This window comes from Spea bombifrons, chromosome 5 (genome assembly GCF_027358695.1).
Source record: "Spea bombifrons isolate aSpeBom1 chromosome 5, aSpeBom1.2.pri, whole genome shotgun sequence".
NCBI classification, from domain to species: Eukaryota; Metazoa; Chordata; class Amphibia; order Anura; family Pelobatidae; genus Spea; species Spea bombifrons.
In genome coordinates, this window is record NC_071091.1 from 39,006,347 (window position 1) to 39,026,816 (window position 20,470).

Consider the following 20,470-nt stretch of genomic DNA (forward strand, 5'->3'; position numbering starts at 1 on the left):
GTGTGACAATGTAATCAGGTTTCACTATGTGCACAGTGATTAATAGCATAAATATAGGAACCCAAAGTAGTAGTGAAAAGCTCACTGAATATCAGAGCAAACAACGCAACAAGGGAATCCTTGCTCTACCGAAATTAGAAATGTTTACCTTCCAATGTCTCACAAATAAATTTCAGTGTGCTGACCTCTGCACATGTTATCTTATTACTTACTGATAAAACCAACAGCCAAACCAAATACTTGATGATTGCATCTTTATACCCATACTGTTTCCATATGAATTGTTTATTATTCATAATATTGAGTTGGAGAGGTGGGTGTAATAAAATTAATCGCTACTAATAATATTGGATTCACACCAAGATTTTATTGCTAAAAGGAAGGAAAGAACTCTATAATTAAGAATGATATTTAAAGGGATGGTTTAATGTCCATGATACCACCATTCAAAACTATAAAAAATATTGCTTGGATTTTTATTATTCATTTCTTTGTTACTGAAGCTCATATTTTGTACATTTTTCATGGGCAAATCCAAGCAGATTATTTTTTGTAAATATATAAAGTTTGGGGACAATAGTTTAAATTCTGGATTCTGAAAATAAACTTTTGGAAGTCTTATTAATTATAGTAGATGTAATTGTGTTTTCAGATATAAGCTGAATCTTTACCTATGGAACTAACTGTTTAATCAATTTTATATTGGGCTTGTACTGGATAGTGCAACCTATTCACAACAAACTTGTATTTCTTTGATATCAAAAGCCATATTAGAACTTTGATAATGATGCATATTCTGTTTTATCTTATTAACAAGGCAGCAGATGCCAATTCCGGTTGCTGTCTCAGGTGACCTTTAAGCAATGGAGTGTGCTGCATTCTGTAAGCCTGTTTTCAACAACATGCCAAAGACAAAAGCCATTGCTGATGACATTTGGGGCATTGGCTAAGCAGAGAAGCCAAGTTTTACTTAAGTAAGCTTTTATACTAAAATTGACCATTAAAATACACGCTGTTAGTCAAAGTCATTGATGATAATATGCCACAGGAATTATGATGGATAATTACCCACAGAAGGAGTGCATTGTAGGAAATTAATGTGTTTGCTATGTTTTTCTCTGTTTCTCTATGTCATTGTATTCCCATGCTACCAATTAGCGTATCTGTGTAAAATCTCAATGTGTCCCTTGGACTCTGTCTGAGGATTTGAAGAGTGGAAAAAAACCAAACAATGCAAAACATAAATAATCAACTATGATAACAGAAAATATAATGTTGATTAGTAAAAAAAAACTAAACATTTTAATTAATGTTCTATGAAAGAAAAAGACTTGCCAAGAGAAGAGAACATTAAACAAGTGGCAAAATTAACTGTTTAATTAATATGTAGTTTTGCTGCATGTGTACAAATATAAATTCTGCAGCGGTTCTATGTTGATTATAATCATTTTTATGAAGAAGTAATAACTTTTCTGAAAAATAAAAATTAGTAGCTAATACGCTTAAAAAATAAATGTTACCGCTAAATTATTCTACTTTGCCACACAAGAAATATCATCATTCACAAAACAGATTTTTTTTTTTTTCATAAGTCAAGGAGACCGTTCAGAATATCATTAGTGCCAACAATGTGAAATTGCTTCACCTGTAGCGGCAACAAATGACTGTAAACTTGCAGTTATGAAGAAAATTCGAATTGTGTTGACCAAATCAATCACATACTATAGAAAAATAATAATTACCCCAAAAGCTCTGTAGGATAGTGCAGTTTGAGTTGTGCCAAACAGTGTTGTAAGACAGGCGTGGGGCTGTCAGTGTTGCATGAGGGGAAGGTGAGGGATTTCTGGATAGTGTTGTGAGCAGAGGAAGATAAGAATAATAGAGAAGAACAATAGCGTGTATAGAGGCACATTATTTGTATATATCCCTGCATAGTTTAAATAACTGCACTATCCAATTAACTAATATGTGACTATACTGTATACATATCATGATTCCATCTAGCATCTGTGTGTGTTGGTGTTTTTTATGCAGCCCTTTCCTACTACTTGTATCAAGAAGAACATACATATGCAGGGTCCACAATATACAATATCTCAAAAAAGTGAGTACACCCCTCACATTTTTATAAATATTTTATTATACCTTTTCATGTGACAACACTGAAGAAATTACACTCTGCTACAGTGTAAAGTAGTGAGTGTAAAGCCTGTATAACAGTGTACATTTGCAGTCCCCTCAAAATAACTCAACTCATTCATTTCTAAACCCATAAGTACACCCATAAGTGGAAATGTCCAAATTTAGCCCACAGTGTCAATATTTGGTGTGACCACCATTATTTTCCAGCACTGCCTTAACCCTCTTGGGCATGGAGTTCACCAGAGCTTCACAGGTTGCCACGGGAGTCCTCTTCCACTCCTCCATGATAACATCACGGAGCTGGTGGATGTTAGAGACCTTGTGCTTCCCCACCTTCCGTTTGAGGATGCCCCACAGATGCCCAATAGGGTTTTAGAGGTCTGGAGACAAGCTTGGTCAGGCCATCACCTTTACCCTCAGTTTCATTAGCAAGACAGTTGACGTCTTGGAGGTGTGTTTGTGGTCGTTATTATGTTGGAATACTGCCCTGCGGCCCATTCTCCGAAGGGAGGGGATCATGCTCTACTTCAGTATGTCACAGTACATGTTGGCATTCATGGTTCCCTCAATGAACTGTAGCTTCCCAGTGCCGGCAGCACTCATGCAGGCCCAGAGCATGACACTCCCACTACCATGCTTGACTGTAGGCAAGACACAGTTGTCTTTGTACTCTAGCAATCCCTCGCCTTCTGTCTCATTCCCCTTTATCCTCCTTATAGATTGTAGCCTTGCAAGAAGTCTTCTGTATCGCTGTGTCTAAATGTGTGTTTATGTTATTCTCAATTTTGTATATTGTCAGTTTTAATGTTATCAACCCCCTTTGTAATAGCCCTAAGGAATCTGCTTGAATGATTAAATGAACTGCTCTTTGTCCTATCCCTCAAATATATATTAACAAACATGAGCCCATAGCATATAAATCTCATATAGCTCTTCTTTCAATTGTAAGAAAAATAGATGTTTATTTTAAAACAGGGTGCTTCATGACTTGAAATCATTTCCTAGCCTTGTCAATTACTGCTCCGTTCTTGCTTTGTTCCCATGTCCGTGACCTCATTAGGCAATTACTGTAGCCGGTAATGCTTTCCTGATGCTGTTAGGAAGACCAGTCTGCAGTAAATATGTGTTGCTTAATTAAGTGATTTAGTTTTGGAATGCATTACAACCTATACTGTATATGGCAATCTCATATAATAACTGGAAAGGTGGCATTTTGTTAATTTTATATTGCATACTTCCCAACATTTCAAATGGCCAAAGAGGCGCACATTTGTTTTTTGGGTGTGGTTAGAGGTGTGGCTTGGGGGCAGGGCTTTACGCTCCTCTTTGGAGAATAGGGTTATGGGTTTTGTCAGTGACATCACTAGAGGGAGCATGGCAGTTGCAGCCCGCACTTGATGACCATCAGTGGAGAGCTGAGGGCAGGGCTGGTTGGGGAGAGCCGAATCTCCCTCTAAACTTCAAAATTAAGAGAGCAGTGTGTGGCAGCAATTGATGCTGAATGCAAGGATAAGATGTCATATCCTGGCGCTCAGCAAAAACTATCCCTTTATTAGCAGTTGTTGATCGCAGAAATCTTATGTTGTGCAATTTTTCTTCCTGTTACAAATGTATGTGCACACTAAATACTTGAAATAATACCTCAAATTCAAGATAACTTTGGCACAGCCTCTCTCTCATGGCTAAAAAAATGGTATTGCCATGTTTTAATATAATACAAATATAAATGCAATCTATGAAGTTAAATGTTATTTAAGATTTTATGTACTTTGAAGTTTGAACTACTTTGTTCTGTTTGTTGTTTAATTTAATAAAACATCAAGGACAGTTGCCCTCCTATGTCCCTCAACTTGTTTATATATTTCACAAGGGGGTAAGTGGCTGCGCTCTCACGGATATGTATGAAATATATAAAAGAAAGAAAAACACAATAGTGCAATATGTCTCAAAGCTTATTTTTGTTTGAAATGAAGGCCACAAAGGGCTACTCACATTTGGTGGGGGCTTCTTCAGTTAGCCCCAAAGTATACGCTTGGGCGATATAATCCTCGCCTTAAAGATTTCTTTGGCAGCACTATGTAATATGGGCTTCTTCAGTTAGCTCCAAGATGTGCATTTAGGTGGTATAATCCTTGCCTTGGAATTTCTTTAGCCTCAGCCTTTGAAGCAGTCTGGAGTATCCACAGTTCCTTTTTGGTGAGCAATGATAGAATTGCTCACTCCTCAGCGCATAGGTGGTAAAATCCCCACCAAGGATATAGTTGTGGCTGACAAGATATTTTGTCTTATAAATTAAAAAAGGTCCAGGAGCAAGATAAAAAAGTTTTTAAAAAAACTTATTTATTTTAAACTTTTGGTAATAAAAAACAATAAAAACCAACAAAGGGTTAATATAAAATAATACACAAACGCGTTTCGCCTAGCACAGGCTTCCTCAGAGTGTATATTTATGTGTCAGGAATTAGAGTGTGTCTATGTGCAAGTGTTATAGTGGTGTGTGTATGTAAATGAAATTGTATGGTGTTTAAGTGGCTGCATGTGTACAGTATATATGCATGTATGTATGGTAAGTTAGAGTGGCTGTGTGTACATGTATGTGTAAGGTGTTAGAATGAGCATATGTGTATGCATGTATGTAAGTATAAGTGTAGAGATGCTCATGACCATCATACCCCCACATCATAATTCGTTAACATCCCCCACCAAAATCATTCTCCCCTAACCACCAAAATTTCCTTCCCCTACCATCATCAACCCATATTCCATCAGTGATGGAAAATAATGGTGGTCACTTCTCACCATCTCCATACGTGGCCAGCAGTTTTGACGTTTTGAAGTTATGTTAGGGAGCAAGAAGATCATGGTTTCCCCATCTTTATACCCTTCCCTTAGCACACACCCCTTCATATTCATAAAATCACAGTGACACACAAAGCACTGAGCCATAAAGAAGCTGTACAGGGTATGGGGCAGGGCAATTGAGCTGGGTCACATAACATTGCGTGACCCGCTAGTTGTAGCGCACCTACATTTTAGAATACGCTGAGGCAGGGTAAGTGAGTGGCGTGAGTGTGCTTGGGTATGTAATCGGTTTTTATGGGTATGTAAGTCTGTATCTGGGTAGCTGTTGTGTGTTCCTGGGTATGTTAGTATGTTTGGGTATGTTAGTGTGGGCATGTGTGGGTATGTTATAGCAAGTGTTTGAGTGTGGGGGGGTTGTTTGGGTGTGTAAGTGCGGGTGTCTGGGTGGATGTGCTAGTGTCAGTGTTTCGGTATGTGTGTGTTAGTCTGAATGTATGTGTGTGACTGCAAGCTTGGGATGTCAGGCGCCTTAATGCCTTCAATACTTCGTAGTAGTATTTGTGGCGGTGTCAAAAGGAGTTCATCTGTGTCTGCTGCATAACTGTGTTATTTTATTAAATTACTTATTTTTAACCACTTTAGTATAGTGTGAATCGTATTTTAATATTCAATGTGCTAGTGATACATTGTTATATGTGTGTGTGTGATTTGTATGATTCATTTATTGTCAGTTTTATCTGAATATTTATTTTTTGGCTTATCAAAAACTTTTTTTTCATGTTTTGTAATATTTGTTTATATAGGCATTGTGTGTGTGCGTATGTATATATGTATATACTATATTTTTTAAAAAAGAGTCTTTCTTGGCCTGTTGAGCATGGACAGGTGTCTGCAGGGTTCAGTCCCAGGGCCCATCTTATCTGGCCATTTTTCTTGCTGTAAAGACTTCGACCTTAATCACACCTTGGTCTTGTTTTAGATTCAGGAGCCAAAAGCCTATCCCATGTGTCTTTAAATTCCCTCACTGTATTAGCCGTTCCACGGATGTCTAAAGAAGAAATATTTCCATTACAGCCTCTTTAAATTTACATTTTTTTACAAGTAGGCCTCAGAAGTGTTCAATAGAGTAAAAATATTGTAGCCTTTTATTTCATGTTTTAATCATTGTATGAGATTCATTTTATTTAAATTATAAGCAAATGTCTGGTTTACCGTAATAAGTGGGCTTTGACAGGATAACTTATTGATTTTATTGCTTAACTGTATATATTGAATGTATACAGCTAGTGATGCTTTGACATATTTTCTAAGCTGGAGCAAATAGACACGCTTGTTGCTCGTAAAATGTTTGCAGTTGACAGAGATTATCATGGGATGGGATGAAGAACATTAATAGGAAGAAGTATAGTAAAGAAGAGTATTAATAAGAAGGGGTGGGTCATGATGGGCAGGGTCAATATTATAGCCACGCCAACCAGTAGGGAGAGGAGGAAATTCTGCGCCCAGGCAAGACACAGAAATGCATCAACGACAATGAATGCTTTCTTCGCTCAAATGGTGTTGCTGAAATGCTTCGACAACGACAACACCAAAAAAATGTTGGGGCCCCATATTGATGGCAGTGCCCAGGTGGTTAAAAAAATACTTTGTTGATCGCCTCCTAAGCTCAGCCAGTGTTGCTGGTACCTCTATATAGAGGCATTCAGCAACACAACAAAAATCAGGCCTTATTTTGACCATTCCTAGAAGTGTTTCAAACTGCTACCTGAAAAACATTTCTAAACTCAGGACAAATAGTAGAATCTAAATAGCAGTGTTTTCATTAGCTTTGCTAGATGAGTTAAAGATTTTTTTTAAAAGGTAAGAAAAAGTGCATTTTTTAAATTTTTCACCATATGATATGCTCAAAATAGTGGTATCTAAAGAAAGCCCTTCTTGTTCTGAAAAAAATTGATAACTTGGGTACAGTAAATGAGAAAAATAAGAAAATTACAGCTAAGCACGACTCCCGCAGAAATGTTACAAAAAATCAGCCATTATCACGAAGGAGTTAATCTCTCACAGGGTTTGAGAGAGACCCAATGTGATGATATCTGCGCATTGACCACTTGCAGAGCGGACTTACGAAAGTGCGCCAAAAAGGCAACAGCAGGGTGAGGTCCGTGCGGGGTCTGTCTTTCTGAAGTTCTGGGGAAAAAAGCAAAACAGACAGCAGGGTGAAAAGTGAGATATTCATAAAACAGACTGTAATGATTCTGTGTGTTCTGGAGCAGGAGGAGGTCCAAGGGATTGACACCATGAGTTACCGCACTAGGTGAAACAAACCCTGAACATAGTTTTGTTACATGGATGTGGAAATGATTTAGGTCATATCAAGATTAAAAAAATCATCATTTCTTTGAAAAATGTGTTGTATAATATTAAATTGTTGCACCTCTGTGGAGGTGATGGATAGGATGACATCGGACAGAAAATCATAAATTTTTGGGAGCGTGGGACCCACATAATTTGCTCTTCGGGTACATTGTGCTAAAATGTTCTCTAAATTTAGATTGAATACATCCTATTTTGTTTTTGGGTTTAAGGAGATTTTAGAGTTAATGTGGAAGTTCAAAAACAGGTGGTGCATCAGAGATCTGGTGACAAAAGACAAGAAAACCTGTATTAGGTCAATAAAGAACCAATCAACTAACCTGGGGGCATTATTGATGCTTATGTGTTTAATTGTTGTCCTTGAAGGGACCAGAAGGTGCCATAATATAACATCAAATAACTTGTCACATGCTAGCTTTGCATTGTCACCTATCTGATGGACACATTTTTGGTTTTGGCATTATTGATGGAAATGCATAATGGTTTGTCACACTTGTTTATACAATGCTGCCACTTTGTATGATGAAAACAATAAAAATGTTTAAACTGTAAACAGTTGCTTCGCAATACGAAAATAATTTGGTACGAGATTGCCCAGGAGGCTTATACGGCTCCGCAACAGTAGGTTGACAGCTCTAATGTCTGACTATTTAACAAAGATTCTCCTTTGATCATATAGAGTTAGAGGGCAATTGTAGGGGTTTATATGTAGATTATTTTGTTAATCTTTCGGAAATTGGTTTTGTCAATAGAGCTGGCTTTTTGGGGTAAAAATTGGGGATTATTTTAGTGCTGCTGGTAAATCCCGATACATTGTTTGGATTGTGTATAGTTATCAGCTATTTTTGTTGTATGCAAAATTCCAAATAAAGGACCACAAAGTTTTCTATCCAACCAGTTTTCTATCCAACCATTTGTCTTTATTTATCCATGTAATCTATTTTAAACTTATTGTGCATCACATGCCAAACCTCAGCTAGTTTTGTATACAAGAAAAATTGTCCTGAAAGAAAGTATAATGGACAATAAATGCAGACGGAGATGGAGGAACATAATGCAGCGTGATCACATTGTCGACTCATTAGCTGTTATTACTGTAATTGGCTTTTTTTCCCTCACTGGTTGTTTAACTCACTGTAACAATACAGTACTACAGCAGTGACAGTCTCAGTGGGAGGAGATAGTGTTGGGTGCGTTTCTCACACTATTAGCTTTCTGCATTAGGAGATGTGTGAAGTCGGGTGTAAGGACTGCCACAGGCAGATACACAAGAAAAGCTAATAGCAGGCTTTGGATCTCTCGAATCAAAGAAGGAAATCTAATTTCAAGTGGAGTACTAACTGACAAGAAACAATGACTGAACCCACCACTAGGAAAGAGGGATTTAAAAAATGCCGGAGTGCCACTTTCAGCATTGATGGCTTTAGCTTTACAATCGGTAAGAACTTTTTTTTCTGTTAAAAAACATGTCTTTTAACACTTTAAGGTAGCGGGAATTTTTGTTCCCATACTATATATATATATATATATATATTTTTTTTTTTTTAACTGTAACATTTTACTTTCATACTGTCAGTGTTAGTATAGAAAGACTGATGTGACTGACGGACATAAAACTGTGTGAACCTATCCAGTGTACACAGGTTTATAAAAAACAGAACTTTTAGTAAACCATTAATTTCATTCTGTGATTGAAAGTAATGCAATTGCAATTTATATATAGGTAAAAGGATATATAAAGAATACTGATAAATGTAAGTGTTGGGACCCCACAATTACACTATATGGTCAATGTGGCTTGCACATCTGGAGTAAAAAAAAACACTACATTTAAAAAAATATCACATATTCAAACTAATACATATGTCACAATTCTGATTATGCTTTTTATGGTTCAAATGTATAGGTTGACCATCTTTTGATGGTCCTTCACATGCTTAAGGGGCTTATACAGAAGTCTGTTGAGCTTCTAAGTAACAAAAATCAGGCAGAAATTCTCCTAATAGCAGTCTTGTGTTTTGTTTTCTACATCATTAACTATTTCCAGCATCTGAGATTGTAAGAACAACTTCAATTACCTTTTTTAAATAACTTCTTAAATCCCATTGCTGTTGTATGCAATCTATCCTCTTTCTGACTTGGCAAGACTTGGTATCAGCTAGAGTTTTACAAAGCAAAAGTATTTCCACCTGTCTGATAGGTATTAAGCCATTCATGTTTGATTAATTAGGGTGTTGGCATTCTCTGTCAAATCTGTATTTAAATTGTAAGCTTGTTTCAAGGGCTCATTATACTCTTGTAAAGGTGCCACTCTGACTGTTCAGATGCACAGCTGCTAGTAGTAGCACTCTGGATAGACAAATAAATTTACCCTAACCACATAATAAATGTTTTTCAGCTACATTTAACACTTTCTAAATAAAACTACTTCTAAATGTAGTTTATCTGCATTTAATTATATGTGTTAATTATATGTGCCGTAGGGGATCGTTACCACTAATTAGCAGTAATATATATATATATATATATATATATATATATATATATATATAATTCAATGTTTTATTGAGTTGTACTGTCTTTAGATCTGGTGCTTTAAGAATAATGACAGAAGTCTGTCATGGTGTTCATGATCCTCTTTCTCCATCCTATCATGCTGGGATAGGCACCTCTGTATAAATAAAATATGATGTCTCTACAATTAAACAGTAAATGTTAATGATATAGACTGTTACTATACTATACTATTCTTAGGATACATTTCACAGCTTTTGATGTTAGAATTATAAAATAATCTAACCATACAAATTGTCTTATCTTTGAATGCTATAGTGTCAAAGTTCTGAAACATTTAAAATATATTTTCCCTTAATGTTACAAACTGACAATTTTCTATGTTTCCATACAGTATAAAATTTGTTCTTTAAAACATATATTATATAAAGTATGACATATCTTTGAAGGGATCTGTAGTATTTCATTCACTAACCCATGAGTTGAAATGACATAAAACATTTAATTGCGTCTCCTTAACAAAGAATTTTCAATTTCAGTGAGTTTCCTCTTTAATAAGGACTGAGCTTTGCCTGCATAATGCATTGTGAGATATTTGAAGAAATCTCACTGATGTACCTAAGTACTATGAAGGGCCACTTGCTAAAGGAGAGCTTACCTAAGAGAAAAGGAAACCTAGTTCTGTATATAGCCTGGTGCTAAACACACACACAAGCTCCGTGTTAGACTAGGCACCAGAGAGCAAATCCTAGTCACCATGGCGACTTGGTACCTGAGGTTTCTTGATCCCTGTGTTAAAAGATTTGCACTTTATGCATGCATTTATGTAGGTTTGATGAAATGTTACAACTTAATTTACTTACAAGTAACAAATTATACAAAAGTATAAGAAATACAGTATTTTCTCGACCCCCCAAAATTTGAATATTAATTTAGAAAAAAAGAAAAAAACCTGATTATAAGACTACCCTTTAGGAAAACATTTTTACTAGTAAATATTAATTCACATGTAAACTATTTTTTCATATTTAATAAAAACTATGGTTGAGAAAAATTCATTTCTTTTTTTTTATTTTCTTTTTTTTGCCAACCTGCCCCCCAGTTATGCCTTATACCCCCTATATGCCCGCCCCCGACTTACCGATTCATCCCTAGACTTGTCCCCTCATGCTCCAGACTCCCTGGTGTCTAGTGGGGGCAGCCGGTGGATGTCTGCGCCAGGCACATAGACAACCTCTGCTGCTACCTGGCACTTCCGCCTGGGCTTCTATTACTGAGCACTGGAAGGTCATGTAATGGTGGTGCAACGTCATAGAAGCCCGGGCAAAAGTGTCAGGTATTAGCACAGATGTCCACCGGCTGCCAGAGAGGAGGATCCAGGTCCCCTGCAGCGCAGCGGGGGATCTGGATCTTAGTCTTAGTTGTAATTATCTAATATACATGGTTGGTAGAGTTTCTATTGACATTCCCATGACTCCATGCATGAGAAAAAGGTAGATGGTTGTTAGCACTTCTGGCAGTGGCCTAAGCACCAACAAAAGCTTCTAAGGGATCATTTTCCTGGCCATCTAGAGATGTGCTCTCAGATTAGACCTTTCTTCATACAGCGCAGGCCAAATGAGGGTTGACCCAGACCCTGGGCCTAGTGTGCAAAGTGCTTTTAGGGAAAGTGCTTTTAGTTTACATGTAAACAGTTTAAGCATCAAAATAACCCCAGTTTCATTTGCATGAACCAGGAGCTTGTAGCATTGTTCTAGAAGTTGCAAATGTCACACAAAAAGTCCAGCAAAGATACATCCAGTGAAATACTTGTTTACAACTGAAGCGCACCATTTCTGTGAAATGACTTTTATCAAGCTCCATATGTAACACTGTTTAAATCATATTTCTTAAGCACAGTCATCATTTTGGTGTATTTAATGCAATTCTAGGGCATGTGATGTCCAAAACTATATAAAGTATAAAGCTTGTTGAAACGGCAAATGAAGAATCAAAAATGCCTTGTCTCTTAATTAGTATGACTCTGCCTAGAAATTCAGCAGTACATTGGAAATATTTGTGAATTCAGAGCATTCATATTGTTTATGAACATAAAATATTGGCATAAGCGTATTTTATTTTGGTTGGTTTAACAAAAGCCTAAAGGTTGGTCACGCAGCTCTCTTTTACTATGGCTTTTATGGCATCTGCCTGGTGCACCATCTGGGAATTCTGTATCTTCTCTCAATCTGTTTTGCAGTTAAGCTATTAATGTCCTATTGGTATTCACTCTAAATTTCTGACCTTGTAACTTCACAACATAACCATTTATTCCTACTAGCTTCTGTTTTGAAAAATACCTTCCCTTGTTAAACTCATTGAATGTTTCATTTTAAAATCATTGATGCACTAGATTATCATCTCGTGTCTATTTGTTCTTCAAATAAAGCATGAGGTAAATAATTTAAAACAGGGAATAACAAAATAGCCATTATCCATATGAGAATGACTGACCTATGCAGAACATTTTGAAGCAGCATATTGCACATGTTTGAAGTGTAATATGCATACATGTTTCCTTCCCAATAGACAGTTGAAATGGACCTTAGGGGAATGTGGAAGATATAAGTTTTAAGTCTCCATAGAAACATATGGAGAAACACATTCACAAATTGCTGTATGGTCACAGAGACTTTGGTATTGTAAGATTTCAAAGCCTTTTATAGATAAATTTAACACATCACTGATCTAATTATTTCCCAATTATTTTTCCCTTCTTAGACAGATGAAAAAACCGAACAGAACTTGTATTTGAACCTGTGATCTTTATGTCACAATGTTTTTAAGATACAGAATAAAAGACAACTTTAAGAATAATTATATGTAGTATGTGCTTTATAACAGAAAATTATTCTTTTTATCATACTTTTTTAATTAAAGAACAAAATGTATTTTTGCACCTACACCTGAAAATACACATTTCCCTAGTGAAAGTGTAAGCACCTAAAAGTAATCATGGTAAAAATATGAAAATTGAACTGGCATCCCACTGAGAAAAATGTGTCCCGACCCTTGGCACTGAGTGTGAAGCTTGAATTTGATTTATAGCACACCCTAGGATTTCACATGTCCAAATCAGGACATTCAGGACAGACCTATATATTGATTTATAGGGGCTTTGACAGACATGGGGAGCTCCTGTTGGATCACAATTCTGTTCCCAATTTCTGTTTCCTGCACAGAAACTCACTGCAGAATGTACAATTTGGGAAACCATCTGCTTTAATCTTTTCATGTTATGAATTAATTGTTCACATTACAAAATCAGAAAGGATATTAGCCATGTAAGAGAATATCATAACAGAAGCACACTATTAGTTTACTTGACAGTGTCCAATATTAAAAATCAGTAGAGTGGGACTTTGTGCCCTCCTGCTAGAAATATACATTAAAGAACCCTGTCTTGCCCCAAAGTACAAAAATAAGAAAAAATGGTCTAGAATGTAAGGAGGCATTTCATCACAATCTCTTCCCTGTTAGATGTTTTTAAAGTTTATTAACCAAAAGTATAATTTACTAGCTAAAATGGAGTTGAAAAATATACTCATTGGCCACTTTATTAGGTACACCCTGCTAGTACCGGGTTGGACCCCTTTTGCCTTCAGAACTGCCTTCATTATTGGTGGAATACTTTCTACAAGGTGCTGGAAACATTCCTCAGATTTTGGTCCATATGGACATGATGAAATCATGCAGTTGCTGCAGATTTGTCGGCTGCACCTCCACAATGCAAATTTCCGATTCCACCACATCCCAAAGGTGCTCTATGGGATTGAGATCTGGTCACTGTGGAGGCCATTGGAGTACAGTGAACTCATTGTCATGTTCAAGAAACCAGTTAGAGATGATGCGATCTTTGTGACCTGGTGCATTATCCTACTGGAAGTAGCCATCAGAAGATGGGTACACTGTGGTCATAAAGGGATGGACATGGTCATCAACAATACTCAGGTAGACTGTCGCGTTTAAACGAATGCTGCAGCTGGAATTGAGACTCATCAAATTCTTCCAGTCATCCATTGTCCAAGTTTGGTGAGCCTGTGTGAATTGTAGCCTCAGTTTCCTGTTCTTAGCTGACAGGAGTGGCACCTGGTGTTTTGTTCTGCTGCTGTAGCCCATCTGCTTCAAGGTTCGATGTGGTGTGCATTCAAAGATGGTATTCTGCATACCTTGGTTGTAACAACTGGTTATTTGAGTTACTGTTGCCTTTCTGTCATCTTGAACCAGTCTGCCCATTCTCCTCTGACATCAACAAGGCATTTTCGTCCACACAACTGCTAACAGGATATGTTCTCTTTTTTCCGACCATTCTCTGTAAACCCTATAGATGGTTGAACATGAAAATCCCAGTAGATCAGCAGTTTCTGAAAAACTCAGACCAGCCCATCTGGCACCAACAACCATGCCACGGTCACAGTCACTTAAATCCCTTTTCTTCCCCGTTCTACTGCTCCTTTTGAACTTCAGCAAGTTGTCTTGACCACGTCTAGACATGCCTAAATGCACTGAGTTGCTACCATGTGATTGGCTGATTAGCTATTTGTGTTAACAAGCAAACAGGTGTACCTAATAAAGTGGCCAGTAAGTGTATATACATACATATATATATATATATATATATATATATATATATTTTACAGTAAGTTTGATGATATGATCACATTGTGATGGCATATACACACACTTAAAGTATAGTGCACTACTAATGGTGCCATGAGCTTTAGTATGTTTGTTTTTATTCTATTGATGTTTACGGAGAATAGCCCTGTTATCTAGTTGGATTAAGAGTGTAGTTACGGATATATTGGGGATTATGTATAAAGAGTGATCCTGGGTCAAAGTTTACAATACTTTATGTTCATGTGACAATATCAGTCAATGGAGTGAATCAATCGGAAGGATTATTTCATCATAATCTCTTCCCTGTAAAATTTTTGTTTTTAAAGTTTATTAACCAAAAGTATAGTATATTTTGTGAACTAGCTAAAATCGAGTTGAATTATATTCTTATGTTGATACAAAGAACATTCTTATTATCTTTTATTTATTTAGTGCCAACAATTTACTCAGCACTTGTTACAATACAAATATTTAGGGTATATGACAAGACTAAAATCAACAGACTATGACAAACCATTATATTAGGTAGAGAAGGCCCTGCTTGACATGAGTGTTCCAAATTACTGACAGCATGGTGCATTATGAAGGACCCACCTGGGCACATTTATTTTTATGAAAGAAGGTGTGGTGAGTTAAAACTGCAGATCTTTAGTGAATAAGCCCTATAAATAAAACAACAACAATTTGTTTTGTTGGTTAACGGCTAATTTAGTCTTATTTTATCAGATTATACCATAGAAGACCAGGGGCCATGTTTCACACTTAGTCTTGTCTGGACCTAAGTGCATTTTACCGCATGCAACATTTAAGCATTTCTTCTTTTGTTAATGATGTTAGAAAGTCATGTAATCCTATACCAAAACCAAGAAGCATTATTAGCATCATACCTGGGAACTTTATGGCTCCCCTGGCGGAATGCGGCAGGAAGTTGTGGGCAGTCCAGCTGACATTGGTGGGCAGTCCTGCTGACGTTGCAGGCATTCCCGTTGACATCAGTGGGCATTCCCGCTGACCCCTTAGGACACATCGCTGTTTAAAGGATAGTTGGACAGAGAGTGGGGTGTGTAACAACACCACTCCTACAACCTAGAGTTTTCATGGATATAAAACAACAGCAACAAATGAACAGAAATAGGAAAGGCTGAACTTGATGGACGCATGTCTTTTTTTCAGCCTATATAACTATGTAACTATGTAACTATATAAAACAATATTTGCTACCACTAATATATAAAAGGTGGTTGAAAATAATTTAAAAAAACAACAATACACTTGGTGGAGTACAGAGGATTTTTTCATACTTTTTAACATTTCATTAATGTATTGTTTTTATTTTCCACAACATTTTTTGCACTGCCCTCATCAGATGGTGGTGCAACAGGATTGGTGATTTTCTTGGGTTCTTTGTTTCACCCTGCCTGTAGATCCCGCAAGTTTGGGCATTTAAATGCTTTTAGTGTATAGTTGGAAAAACTGAGTATTGTCATATTTAACTCCTCTCACAGGAACCATTAATATGTATATAGCACATGCTTTGCAGCACTATCATTCTGCTCAATGGGAGCTGAGCTTTATAGGACTAGTACGTGATCCTCCTGTAAAAGGGAGGCTGCTCATCCAGAGTGCGAGCTAGGGACGTAAGGGATGATGGTGGGAGGAAATATTTATGAATGAATAAATGTATGTATGTTAGTTATAATGAAAATATATGTGTGTAAACTCTGTGTGTTATCATGTATGTGTAAGGGTTTGTTTAGTGTGTATGTGTGTGGGAGCATGAATGTGTATGTATGAGCATGAGTGTGTATGTATGAGCATGAATGTGTATGTATGAGCATGAATGTGTTTTTTTTTGGGGGGGGTGAGCATAAATGTGTGAGTGAGTGTTAGCATCAGTATCTAAATGTTTGTTGAGTAGGAGTATGTGTATGTTAGGGTAAGTTTGTGTTCGCATGAGTGTGTAAATTTGTGTACTTGTGTATCCATATGTGTTCCAGTGTATATTGGAGGGGTCCATTGGGCTTTACTTGCCCCTGGACAAGAAGCCGCCGGCCCTCCCCTGGCCCTGTCCACACTTTCACGTTTCAGTAGAGGCTAAAGAATAACTAAAGAATGGAAGCTCCAATTTCCATGCAGTAAAAGGTGCTGGAGTTAATGCTACATGGATGCCAATATGCATAAATAAATCAATTAGTTTGTCCTTTCAATCAACTTTTACAACTTGCTATAAGCAATAGATGTATTGGGGGTTGATGCTCAAAATACGTCCCCAACGTTTTGGTTGGCAAAATCGGCACACCAATGTTGGAAGCATGGCCGGAGGTGGGGAGGCATAGTCAGGTATAAGAGGGGTCAGAGGCGTGGCAATCTTTTGGGCACTCTCCTGTATAGCTGCCTCACTGTCCTGCATTGCAGGCAGTGGGGCTCATGGGTTAGTTGGGGAGATCCTATTTTCTGTCTTGACTGACCCAGGGAGCTGTAAAATCAATGGAGGTCTGTGCTGTCAGCACCAACAGCACGAAATGTAAGTTATAGGTATACTTAATAAAAAGCATGCTTTCTGGAGCAAATACTTTCAAGTGTGATAAGTTAGTGCAAATGATACAAAAAATACATCCTGAATATGTTCTCAGTATTTTATGTATTGGAATACAGCTAAGAACTACAGAAAAAATGGCTGGTCTGTTCCATTTGGTCAAAATTCCTGTCTGTGGTAAAAAGTTGAACCCGTGGATCTTGCCTTGTTTTTGTCTATGACTGCCTGATTCTTGTTCCATGTGTTTAAATTTCTTCACCATATTAACTGCTACCACTTCTCCTATGAGTGTATTCCATGTATCCACCACCCTTTAGATCCTAACAATGCCATTGACTCTTTTTTTTTTTTTTTTAAAGAATATGACATTTTGCCTATGCATCTCCCTATTTAAAATGTATAACTCATATTCAAACCTTTCTCCTATGAGAAAGCTGGCAGATATTCCAGTATAGGACATAGCATGGAATTGAAATACGATTTATAGTATGAAAGTAATTCATTAACAATAACAAAATGGACTAATAGAATACAAGAATACACTGTAGGTAAATTACGGCTAATGATAAGGATGTTATACTTTTTTTTTATCAAATGTGTTTATTTAAGATTATTTACTGGATTCCCAATAATCATAGCATCAAAAGCTCTGAAAAGACACAAAATGATTAAACTCTGTTGGATCATCATGTGACCCAGCATATGCACTATAGTTGCTATAGTAACGTTCATTATTTTATTAGGGTAAGATTATCATCTGAATGATTGTAACCATTATCCACCATTATGTGTCTGAATGTTTATGGTGATATTTTCCTCTGATTCATATTGCAGCATAAGCATTATAGGAAAATTGCATTATAGCTTTGTAGATAATCATCAAGGACAAATACAGTATATTTGACACTGTTAAGGAGGAGAGCCTGTGTAACTCCTCACTGAGGACATTAAAACAACTGTAACACTACAGATTTGAAGTAACCGAGTTCTCTTTCTTGAAGCAGAAGAAATGAGGCATTTATATAACATTATATGCATAGAACACCAGCTTTCTTGTAGCATTATTACAACCGGGCACAATTCAAAATAACAATAACATAAAAAATTACAATATACAAAGTTTTAACACATGGTAAAACATACTGGTATAGGATAAAAAGAAGGTCCTATTTTTGTTCAATACCTAATAGAGAAGGGAATGGAATATCTGTGGTCAGTACTTTGTATGGGAAAGTGTGTTTATATACCATATATAAGCAATTTGCCAAGAAATAAGCAATTTGCCAAGCTGATATCTACCTGTCATGTGAAGTTGGACAGTCCCTGTTTGTATTTGCCAATAATCCCTAATTTCAGGAGCATATTTCGAATATATAGCATATATTTATTAATTTTGTATTTAAAATATCTGCTTTGTTTTATTGTCAGTCCTTACCATTTTTTAATTTTAAATTAGCCATCTGTCTAACAAATTGACCATTAATAAAGTCCACTATTATGGTACCAACTATTATGGTATCTATAATTCAGGGGAGCTTTGTGGCATTACTTACTATTCTGCATGCACCGGCGTAACTACAGGGGTCGTTGCTGCGACCAGCCCCGTGCAACTAGGGGGCCGCTGCGACCTTCTTTCTGTCTCCTCATACTGGTTCAAAATAGTTTAGAAAGGACCTTCCATCCTGCAGCGCACCGATCCAGGTCAGAAGGGCCCTTTCTGAACTATTTTGAAGCGGCGCAGGGAGACAGAAATGTATCAGGGCCACGTGGCCCCGCAGTGAAACAGAGGGATAGCTGCAGGAGCAGTGAAAGGTAAGCGGGGGTGGGATATATGTATATATGTTTGTATGTATATATATATATGTGTGTGTATGGATATATAATATGGATGTGTACTTGCGTGTGAGAGTATTGATGTGTACTTGTATGTGTGTGTGAGCATTGATGTGTACTTGTGTGTGAGCATGGATGTGTAATTTTTTGTGTGTGTGAGCATGGATGTATAATTGTATACGTGTATAAGCTAGCATGGATGTGTAATTGTGTAAGCGGGATGAGATGGAGTGTGTGTTAGTGAGTATGAGTAAGTGAGTGTAATTTGTGCAAGTGTGTTTACATATGTTGTATGTTGGAAGGGGGGACAAGGGGCAAAGAAGGCACAGACCAGTTATGTGGGGACAATGATGACACAGACCAGCTGTGCAAGTCTGCATGTTTACTTATTTTAAAAAAGATACTCAAGGAAAGTTTGATAAGAATATTGTAAATGTGTAACTGTGCTAGTAAAGAATTTAAAAAAAATTAAAATATTACAACATATGTCCAATTCTTGGATCATACACAATTAGTCCCACCGCTGTGCATGGCTAGCCCCACTACCATGATAGCCCCATCCCTCACAAAGTCACTTCCTAGAAAATCCGGGGAATACGGGACCAGTGATGTACCTTGTATGTCACAGAAACATAGAGTTTGACAGCAGGAAAAAAAACATTTTACCCGTCTGCCAGTTTTTCATGTAAAGACTCTTTACCTTGGTCTCATCTTAGATTGAAGTTAGCCATATGCATATCCCATGCTTCACATTGTTAGCCTCTATCACCTCTAACATTTCTCCTCTTTGGAATAAATCTCCCTCCGGTGCTTTTCGATTATTTTGGCATAAAATCACCCCTCTTTCTGCTACTAATACCTCTATCTATACAACCCGGTGCCCTGTTACTTTTTCCGTTGCTTTGTTGCATTGCCTACTTCCACGCTTCTGTTGTCACTGACTGAACAGGGCCGACAATCTTATATTTTGTCTTTGGATTTTTACATCCCAAGTGCATTATTTTACATTTATCAACACTAATCCACTAGTAACAAGGCCTTCCTTTGAGTATACACCATTAATTACAACTGTCTGCCTTCTGTTGCTCAGTCATTGTCTTTACCAGTCAACTATTTTAACATACCACTCGAAACACTTCTTTGGGGACAGTATCAGATGAGTTACTGAAATCTAGAGAGGCTATATTTACTACTTCTCCCTGGTCTTTTATTTTAGGTACCCAGTGAAAAAAAATAAGTTAAATTGATGAGATCTCATTGAAGTAAACCCATGTCGTTTCTCTCTTGTAAATCATTAACATCCACATACTAAACAATGTTTTCCATTACCATGGTTTCCATTCATTTCCTACTGCTTGACTTCAGACTTACTGGTTTGTAGAGTCTTCCCTGCTACCTCTCCATGAGGTGGTACTACACTTGCAACTTCTAATCTTCTGTCTGGTTATATAAGAAGTTAACAGTTTTGCCAAAACACCCTGAATCCATTTTAACGACTTCAGATGCATTTCATAGAGTCCAAAGGATTTATCTGTTTTTACTTTGAACAGTTCAATTAAAACGTCTTACTCTTTAAACATATGTTTTATGTGTCATGCTAATTCTCTTTTG

The 20,470-nt window shown here is 37.0% G+C and overlaps 1 protein-coding gene across 3 annotated transcripts in view; it reads left to right on the forward strand.

The window, feature by feature from the left end:
• Positions 1-20,470, forward strand: part of PDE1C (phosphodiesterase 1C) — a 350,923-nt gene that overhangs the window by 50,621 nt on the left and 279,832 nt on the right. For 2 of the 3 annotated variants that reach the window (XM_053466974.1, XM_053466978.1), the window contains exon 1: positions 8,493-8,755. The exons of the other annotated variant lie outside the window; for it this stretch is intronic. In XM_053466974.1, the coding sequence (XP_053322949.1) occupies positions 8,671-8,755 (85 nt within the window). In that variant the 5' untranslated portion in view covers positions 8,493-8,670. Of the gene's footprint in view, positions 1-8,492; positions 8,756-20,470 lie in introns of those variants that run through there. 3 annotated transcript variants of the gene reach the window in all.